This window comes from Balaenoptera ricei, chromosome 18, assembly GCF_028023285.1.
Source record: "Balaenoptera ricei isolate mBalRic1 chromosome 18, mBalRic1.hap2, whole genome shotgun sequence".
Lineage (NCBI taxonomy): Eukaryota > Metazoa > Chordata > Mammalia > Artiodactyla > Balaenopteridae > Balaenoptera > Balaenoptera ricei.
In genome coordinates, this window is record NC_082656.1 from 84055238 (window position 1) to 84065434 (window position 10197).

At 42.5% G+C, this 10197-nt stretch overlaps 1 protein-coding gene across 3 annotated transcripts in view; it reads left to right on the forward strand.

Moving 5' to 3' along the window:
* Window positions 1–9816, forward strand: part of CDC16 (cell division cycle 16) — a 28592-nt gene extending 18776 nt beyond the window's left edge. For 2 of the 3 annotated variants that reach the window (XM_059903100.1, XM_059903101.1), the window contains 5 exons: window positions 68–131; window positions 2589–2650; window positions 3560–3695; window positions 5282–5372; window positions 9338–9816. In XM_059903100.1, coding sequence (XP_059759083.1) covers window positions 68–131; window positions 2589–2650; window positions 3560–3695; window positions 5282–5372; window positions 9338–9597 — 613 coding nt within the window. In that variant the 3' untranslated portion in view covers window positions 9598–9816. The remainder of the gene's footprint in view (window positions 1–67; window positions 132–2588; window positions 2651–3559; window positions 3696–5281; window positions 5373–9337) is intronic. The other variant, XM_059903102.1, reaches the window with a different exon arrangement.
* Window positions 9817–10197: the final 381 nt, after the last annotated feature.

The following is a 10197-nucleotide window of genomic DNA, read 5'->3' on the forward strand; positions in this document are numbered from 1 at the left end:
ATTTTTCTTAAAATGGTTATACATGCTAATTTTGAATAAACTGCAACTTTTTCCCCCTCTATTTTAGATGGAAAACAGCGGAAAAATGGTTTCTCGATGCTTTGGAAAAAATTAAAGCAATTGGGAATGAGGTATTCTATATAATATCTGTAATACACACACACACTCATAAGTGTGTTTAGTATTGAATGAGGAAGATAATATTAGACCGTCTGTCTTGCCTAGAATATAATAACCTAATATTTATCATAGCAGATGTTTGTTAATGTTTGACTTGTCATGGTATGAAGTGTTTTATTATATGGTACAAAATGAGTCTTTCTAATTGAGAGGGTAGGTGTTGGCTGTTTGCTTCTTAAGAGGCTCCAGTTTTGATCTGTGGGTGTAATCAGAGTATATTCGATGATTATTTGATGTGGGGAATATGTGATTATACATGGAAGCTGGTAGGCACTGTAGCATCTGACTTGTCCTTGTCTAGAACCTCTTTGACCAATGGGTACATGTAGCAGCAGAACCCACTTCTGCAGGAATAGGGCCAAATGTCATTAAAATTAGACCTATCATTGCTCTTCCTTACCTGATACTTAGTATATATTTAGATCTTTAACCAGGTTCTGTCATATGAGAGGTGCATGAATTTGTGCTCATGAATTAACCTTCCAGCTATCATGGATGTGTAAACACTGGTATTATATTAAATGCTAACAGTTTTGGACACTGTAAACTTCTGTAGGTCAGAGATTTGCATGTTGTTGCTCTTTGGTTCCTGATTCTTTTTATTCACGCCTGTGTTGTCTTAACTCTGTTCTGATGATCACTTCCCAGTGTCCTTCTGTTCCTGCCCCCAGGAACACTTGCCCACAGCATACATCTTCCTTGGCTGTAAGTTCCTCTTTACTGAGACAGACACAGCTCCCCTGGGCTCCCTGCCAGGTGGCGGTTTACTTGTCCCTGTAGACACAGCTTTGTTTATTTTGGTCTCCTCTTAATTGTCATATGAACTTAAAAACTATATATCTGTGTGTTTGCACATGTATGTATATAAAGCAGGTCTTCCACAGCTCAGTCTTGGGTGGTCTGGATAATACATGTGTTTCTGTTGATATAGGGTTGCCACTTATCACCTTGCCCATTTTCAAAGAACTGAATACCTTAGGACCTTGCTCCTCGGGCTGGGCCAGCCGCATCAGCGTCACCTGGGAGCTTGTTAGACGTGCAGAACTTCATATCTGCTGCACCAAAATCTGCAGTTTTAGCAAGATCCCCGGGTGATTCTCATGCGCGGAAAAGTTTGAGACGCGCTGTCATAACCCACATGTAAAGTTGGAATTATATACATCTTTGATGATCAGAAGACACTTTGGATTCTTGCAGACATTTAAAGTAATGGTTTAAATACAAAAGCACAATACTATTAAACTTTCAAAATGCTCATTAAAAAGTTATATGAGATGGGGAAGATATTGTGTGATCTAGTTGTAAACTGCAGCAAATGTCAGAGTAGCACAGGAAAGCAGTTGTGCCTAAGAATCGTAGAGGGTTTGTTTCATTCACATGGGCGGTGCCTCCCAGAGCTGGGCTCAGGGGAGTTAGAGGGTGTGACCGGGTCTGTTTATTCCCTTAGTTCTGACTTACTGCTGCGTGTCGACTGTGTCCTAAGCTCTGAGCTAGGGGCTGGGAGGCAACAGAAAACTGGTTTGATGTTGATGCCCTCAGATCAGTGCAGATAAATAAATGGGCAGTAATAATACAGTGCACAGAAAGGGCTGTGATTGAGGAAGTAAAGGACTCCACACAGACTTGATGGTCGGTCAAGAAGGCCTTCTGGGTTCAAGGAAATGCACCTCAGTCCTAGAGGATGGGTGCTAGCCAGGCGAAAGTAAGGAAAAGGGTATTTCAGGTATAGAGAACGGTATGTGCAAAACTGGAGCTAATTCAGTATGGCTTGGATTTTCAGTTCGCAGAGAACGTCAAGAAATGGGGCAGGAGGGGTGAGTGTGGGTCTCCAAGGGCCTTGAAGGTGATGTTAGAGTTTGCACCTTGTCGTGAGGTGGCGGGACAGTAGGAGCTTTAAGACGGGTGACGTGGTCAGACTCCTATGGTGGGGCCCAGACAAGACGTGTTAGTGATGGGGGTGGCGTTCTGGTGAGGAGGCTGATAAGCCATTCTTGGAGGGGTCAGGGGTGACACGGTGCTGTGTGCTGAATGGCGGAGCACCAGAAGGGGTGAGGTCAGGGAGCTGGGATGACAGGGGAGAGGGGATGAGAGGTTAGCATGTGGTGTGTTGGGCTTGAAGTGCTTGTGAGGCTTCTGAGTAGCAACATTATTGGCAGATGGAAAGCTCTGGGCTGGAGGTACAGAATTTGAAGTTCTTTGGCATGGATGGGCTCTGACAAAATAGTGCTAATAAAATAACCCCCAGGAAGTGTCTTCTAGTAGGAAAGCTGGAAAAACAACACTCTTGCCTAGTGCTGTGCAAGCACCAGGAGAGAGCCCCTCTCGCACAGATGAGTGAAGTCATGCAGTGCAAACGGGTCAGGTTGAAAAGTAGCTTGTAATCATGGGTCTGATGTGCTTTGTTTTAGGTAACAGTTGACAAATGGGAACCTTTGTTGAACAACTTGGGCCATGTCTGCAGAAAACTTAAGTAAGTAAAGTAAAGCATTTTCAGAAATATTCTTTGTGACTAAAAGTTTACTTAATTTTGTATAGCTCTTTTCCATATTTTTATTTAGCTTTCTTGTACTTGGCTACTCAGATATAACAAGCACAAAACAAATGTTTTTATTACCTCTCTTGGTATAATTTTATTTTAGAAATATATTGAGAATTATAATAACTTCTATTTTCTAGAATTAAAAAATTTTAGTGTTCAAAATTAATTTAGAAGAATTAGGACAGTAGGAGCTAATTAAAGCCATATCCATATCCTAACTCACTCTTCTCCTGCAGATACCAGTTTTGTGGTGTGATGATTGTTGTGATAATAGATGACAATTGAAAAAGAGATTCTTTGGTTAAATAAGTTTGGGAACCTCGAGGTTACTCAAAATTTAGCAGGTTTTTCAGGATTTCTTGCAGTCTTTACTATGCATTATGAACTGCAGCATTTCCCAAACATTATTAAGCACAAAACCTTTTTTCATAAGAGTTTTTACAGAGCAGGTATTGCAGAGAATTTGGGGAGATGCTGCTCCAAGTAACTCCTGTGGACCTTAAAGCAAAACCATCTGGTTGCTTGTAACCATCCCTGGTGTAGGAGGCTTGTCTTCATGTAAAAGAGGTCTTGCTGTGCGATGGGGCACAGGCCCAAGGGTCAAGGATGGGATTCAGCTGGTAGCCCTGCAGGAGTGCCCACCCTCAGCTGGAAGGCAGGAAGACACACTGAAGATACGCAGTGGATGCGAAGGACCGTTGCCGTCTAGACTGTTTCTCTGATATAGGAAAGTGGTTCTTACGTGGTTACATCAAGGAGTACCCACTGTACCCACTGACAGCTTTCTCTCTTTCTTCCTATTCTCCTCTCCTCCCTTGACTCCCTCGTCTTCTCTCCCAGGAAGTATGCTGAAGCCTTGGACTATCACCGGCAGGCACTGGTGTTGATTCCTCAGAATGCGTCCACCTATTCTGCCATAGGGTATATCCATAGTCTGATGGGCAACTTTGAAAATGCTGTGGACTATTTCCACACAGTACGTCTTTCGTCTTTTGTTTGTACCTAACTTTAAATCTGGTTAACAGTTACCACTTTTTTTTAAAGATCTTTTCTAGGCAATGTTTTGTTACTTTACAGAAGTGCAGTTTAAAATTTACATTTTAAAATTCCTCAGGCAACCTTGTATTTTATTCTTTTCTTTGCAGGGAAAAGTACGTGAATGTTGTGTAGTACTCATCACATTAGAACAGATGTGAGCCTTGTCCTGAGTGTCAGTGAGAAACACAAGTGTCCAGGAGTGTTTGTCAGCGCAGCTGAGCTGGGTGTACATCTAAGGAGCCCTTTGGGAACTCCATTCTTTCTATTTATGACTTAAAAGTAATTCCCTTAGATCGTGTTTATAGATGAACAAAGCTTGTGCATTCATCACTGGGAAAGACTCTCCCCTTAATCCACATGCAGTATTTCATCAGCTCTAAGCCACCGTTAATAAGCAAGATGACCACACACAAAAATACGCTGCCGTTTACACTTTATCATAATTCTTTCCTATCACTTAGTTTTTCTGTACTTAGAAAAAGTGCTCTTTTGGACATATTAGGACATAGATTTTTATCAGGGATCACTTTACTACCTACATAAAAAAGAAGGTATAAGTGAAATAAATAGTTAAGATATTCAGTTCTTCCCATTCAGAGTTTGCTCCTTCTAAATCACTTTTGTACCAGGTGGTCATTCCTGTTTTCCCAAAATTGTGTCCGTGTGCCGGTACACATGCCCCATTTCACTCAGGTTCCTCCCAGCCAGAGACATTGGCTCTGTCAGAAAGTGTCCCCAAAAGGTTGTTAGACAACAACCACAACTCAGATATCTTCTGTAGGTGTTCTTCAGGAGGTTTGTGGTCTAGTCTGTGCTGTTGATGTGGCCGCCAAGCCCACATTGCTGTCACGGACTCCCATATCATGGCTGTGACCGGTGGACAGCAGTAGTAAGAAACCACCTGTTGAAAGACTTCCCAAGTTCAGAAATGCTAGAATTTGAAAAAATGTGGGTCTTAGAATCAATGAAATAACTGTTTTTGGAGAAAAAGATAAAATATGAGAAAATGCAATATTTCAAAGATAAATTTGTGAGTGATAGATTCGTAACTGATTTGCAAAGGTTAGTTAGAGATTTTCAGGTAAGGTGAAGTCGTGAGGTGCCACTGAGATAACCAGAATACTTTCTGAGCAGGCAGAAGTGTTTAGAAGTGTAAATAGTTTTTGTGATCTTTCAAATGTCTGTATTTGAACATTGTGTAATTTACCTCTCTTCTATGATTTAATTAATACAGAAGTCTTCAAAGGCTTTTTGTGGAGATACAGGTTTTTAAATCTTTTTGGAGGAGGGGATTTCAAACATAAACAATAGGATAATGTAATGACCCTCCATGTACCCATCACCCAATTTCAACAGTCATCAACTATTGGCTACTCATGTTAACTGTATCCCCACTAACAGCCTCCCTCCACCTCTACCCTGGGTTCCCTGGAGTATTTAGAAATGAGTCCTGTGGGAATGTTTTACACCAAAGAAAAGGAAACAAATTTTCTTGTAATAACCCTGCTGAATCTTTTCTGGCAGGCCCTTGGTCTTAGGCGAGATGATACATTTTCTGTTACAATGCTTGGTCATTGCATTGAAATGTACATTGGTGATTCTGAAGCTTATATTGGTAAGATTATAATTATTCTTATTGATGTTGTATTCTATTTTTTAGATTGTTATATATCTCTTTTTAGGTTTCTCAGATTCTCATGTAAAGTTCTAAGTTCATGTTTCGAATGATTCTAGCTACATTAATATTAAGAAACTCCATTTATTTCAGTGGAACAACGTGTGGGAATTAATGATTCATTAAGTATCCATTCAGTTTAAAGTTGAGTACTTGCTATATGCAAAATACAGTTATAGAATTTGTGTAAAGCACTGTGACACACAACAATCAATCTAATTGCATAATTGAAAAAAATCTTAAGACAAATTTTTCTAATAAGTAAATGAAAGGGCTCTTGCCTTAATATTTTACAATGCAGAGTATAGCACGTAAATCTTTGCACTTCAGTGGACTGTTAGGTTGGCTTACATTCACATTACAATGCTATGTAATTCTTTAAATTTTTTTTAATGATTAGCAAGTCATAAGGTAAGTTGGTATGGAGTTGCTGTACTTGGGTGCCCACTTAGTTACGAACATTGTAAGGGAAAGAGCATTGCAGTGAGGTTACATCTTGAGATCTGGACTTTGGGGTAGGCAAAGACTTCTTTAACAGGATGTAAAAGCATAAGAGGAAAAAGTGTTAAATTAGGCTTCAATAAAATTAAAAACTTGAGAGCAAACTGGCACATTAGAGACTGAGAGAAGTCCCTCACAATACATAAACTCATCAAAGAACTTGCGTCTAGAATACAAAAAGTCCCATGCATAATCCTACAATAAGTAGAAATTCCATCAAAAATGGACAAAACACTTGAACAGGAATTTCACCGAAGAGGTTATTCAGGAAATTACAAAGCAAATGAAGGTGCTCAGTATCATTACTTATCAGGAAAGTGAAATAAAAACCATAATGAGGGCCTCCCTGGTGGCGCAGTGGTTAAGAGTCTGCCTCCCAGTGCAGGGGACACGGGTTCGAGCCCTGGTCCAGGAAGATCCCACATGCCGCGGAGCACCTAAGCCCGTGCGCCACAACTACTGAGCCTGCGCTCTAGAGCCCGCGAGCCACAACTACTGAGCTCACGTGCTGCAACTACTGAAGCCCACGTGCCTAGAGCTCCTGCTCCACAACAAGAGGAGCCACTGCAGTGAGAAGCCCACGCACTGCAATGAAGAGTAGCCCCCGCTCGCCGCAGCTAGAGAAAGCCTGCACACAGCAACAAAGACCCAACGCAGCCAAAAATAAATAAATTAATTAAATTAAATTAAAACAAAAAAACAAAAAAAACCACACCATAATGAGGCACCACTATAAACCTGCCAGAATGGCTAAAAGTGAAAAATACTGACTGGTAGTAACTAGTGTTGGCAATGGCACGGAGCAGCTGGAACTCTCGTGTATTATTGATTATTGGCGGGGTTATAAACAGGTCAGACCTCTTTGGGAAACTGTTTAACAGCACATCTGCTAAAGTTAAACAGGCCTTTGCTGCCTAACACACCACTCCGGCCAATTTCCCACAGTCCTGCGGGTCAGTTCATGGCTCTCTTGCTGGTCTTCTTCACTTGGAGGGGCTGATGGTCCAAGATGGCCTCACACACAGGGGGACCTCAGTGACGCAGCTGGGCTTCTCCATGGGTCTTTAGCGCTGGCTTCTTTACAGCATGGTCGTCTCAGGGTCCTGAGGGGCAGGAACTAAGCATCAGGACCCCTTGAAAGCTGGAAGTTGCACAAATCACTTCCATCACATTCTGTTCCTCAAAATGAGTCGTGATTAAGTGCAGCGTCAACACAGGAGGGCTTATTCAAGGGCGTGAGTGCTGGGAGGTGTGATTCATTGGGGGCGATTGAGGCAGTGACCTTCCATGCTGATCTTACAGTGTAGCAGCTCTGCTTCCAGGTTTATGCCCAAGAGAAGCAAGTGCCACGGTAAGCCAGAATTCACACGCAGGATTGTTCATAGCGGCTTCTTTCCCGCAGCAGCTCACTGGAAATAACTGAGGTCCACCAATAGGAGAGTGGAGAACACTGCACAGTTAGAAGAACTAACGACTGAATTGTGTTGTAGCATACATGAGTCTCACAAGTTTTGACCAGAAAAGAATATATACTGATTAATTCCATTTATACAAAGATTAGTAATAAGCAGCACTAATCAGTGGTGATAGAAGAATGAGAGCAGTGATTAAAAGGGAAGGTTCCCTAGAGGGAGCCTGAGGTGGTTTTCTAGGAGCTGGAAATGTTCTGTTTTGGTCTGGTGGTGGTGATGTGGTTGTGTACATATGTGAAAATTCATCCAGCTGTGCACACTTCACAATTTGTATGTTATGGCTCAATTTTTAAAACTTAAAAAAAAAAAGACCTTGGGTTGAAATCTCAGCTCTGCCACTCAGTAGCCCTGTGGCTTTGGGACAGGTGTGAGCCTCAGTTTCCACATTTGTCCAAGGAGGAGTTGTGAAGCTTAAATGCAAAAGTCCTATAAGGCTAAGAGAGGTGTGGAGAGACAGTACTGAATAAGACAGACGTTTTGCCTGTCCTCACAAAGGTAATGGTCTTACAAAGGAGATTTCCAAGTGTATTGTTCATTACATATTATTTTATTTTATTGAGGTAAGATTGACATATAATGTTATATTAAATTCAGGTGTACAACATAATTTAATACTCGTAAGCATTGTGAAATGACCACCACAGTAAGTCTAGTTAATATCTGTCATAACACATAGCTAGAAAAAGTTTTTTCTTGCAATGAGAACTTTTAAGGTCTATTCTCTTAGCAACTTTTTTTTTTTTTTTTTTTTATGGCTGTGTTGGGTCTTCGTTTCTGTGCGAGGGCTTTCTCTAGTTGCGGCAAGTGGGGGCCACTCTTCATCACGGTGCGCAGGCCTCTCTTGTTGCGGAGCACAGGCTCCAGACGCGCAGGCTCAGCAATTGTGGCTCACAGGCCTAGTTGCTCCGCGGCATGTGGGGTCTTCCCAGACCAGGGCTCGAACCCGCGTCCCCTGCATTGGCAGGCAGAGTCTCAACCACTGCGCCACCAGGGAAGCCCTCTTAGCAACTTTTGAATATGTAATACAGTATTATTAACTATAATCGCCTTGCTGTACTATTTTTATCTTTAGAAGACTTGGATGTTATTATCTGTTAAAACATCTATTACGGGCTTCCCTGGTGGCGCAGTGGTTGAGAATCCGCCTGCCAATGCAGGGGACACGGGTTCGAGCCCTGGTCTGGGAAGATCCCACATGCCGCGGAGCGGCTGGGCCCGTGAGCCACAATTGCTGAGCCTGCGCGTCTGGAGCCTGTGCTCCGCAATAAGAGAGGCCGCGGTAGCGAGAGGCCCGCGCACCGCGATGAAGAGTGGTCCCCGCTTGCCACAACTGGAGAAAGCCCTCGCACAGAAACGAAGACCCAACACAGCCATAAATAAAAACAAACAAACAAACAAACAAACAAAAAAACAGTGAATTGGCTGCAAACACTTTAAAAAAAAAAAAAACATCTATTACTGAAAGCTATTAGTTTGAACTTTGTAAAATTGTCATTTTGTTTATGTCGGGAATGATTGGACCTAATACATCCATTATTCTCACGATTTTGATCTGTAGAAAATGTATTTCCCTTCACTGTGTTTCTGTATACCTGAGGCTTGTGACGGCACCAGGGCCAAGCGCCAGCCGGCAGCTCTCCGGGTGCAGCTGAGGAAGCACCGCGCACAGGCTCCTGTCGGTGGAGGTGGGGAGGCTGCTGAGCCCACTGGGGCTGAGCCTGCCTGTGCTCCTGGGAGTCTCCCCGCAGTCTCCCTGCGTACCCAGGACCACAGGAGCAGGGGCACGATGGGAACGTTTCTCCTCCTTAGCTATGCGCGTGCTCTTACAAGGACATCTGGCCTAAATGATAGAGCAGTGTTATGTACTGGTGGAAATGACAGGTAAATGGAATTTCTTCTTTTGTTCTTACTGTGGCATTTCTCTCTTTTTAGGAGCGGACATCAAAGACAAATTAAAATGTTACGACTTTGATGTGCATACAATGAAGACATTAAAAAACATTATTTCACCTCCGTGGGATTTCAGGGAATTTGAAGTAGAAAAACAGACAGTGGAAGAAGCAGGGCTTGCACCATTAGAAACCTCAAGGAAAACGCCAGATTCCAGACCTTCCTTGGAAGAAACCTTTGAAATTGAAATGAATGAAAGTGACATGATGTTAGAGACGCCTATGTCAGACCACAGTACATGATTCCAGACGGGTCCCAGTTCCCCTTTGTCCTAGAGTAGGTCAGTGTTCCCTCTCATCCTTGTCTTAAAAATTTCCCATTTCTCAGCACGCATCGAGACCCCACCTCTGCATTTAGGAATGGAGACCTGCCTTAAGGGACTGGACTGCACACCTTTGCAACAGATGTTTTCTGATCCTACAGAACAGTTATACAAAGTGAAATAAAGAAGGTAAACCATGTCTTAAGTCGTTTTTTCTTTTTCAATAGACTTTTATTTGGGGCTAATTTTGAACTTACAGAAAATCTGCAAAGGTAGTACTGAGAGCTTCCATGTACCCTCACCCAGTTTCCCCCATTGTTAACATCTTATGTGACTGTGGGACTTTTATCATAACTAAGAAATCCACGTTGGTTTCTAGTGACCGAACTACAGATTTTTTTGGATTTCACCAGTTTTACCGTGAATGTCCTCTTTCTGCGCCTGCATCCGGGGGCCACACTGCAACTAGCCGTCAGATTTCCTAGGCTCCTCTTGGCGGTGACGGTGTCTCAGACTTTTCTTATCTTTCGTGACCTGGACAGTTTTGAGAGGACTTGTCAGATATTTTGTAGAATGTCCC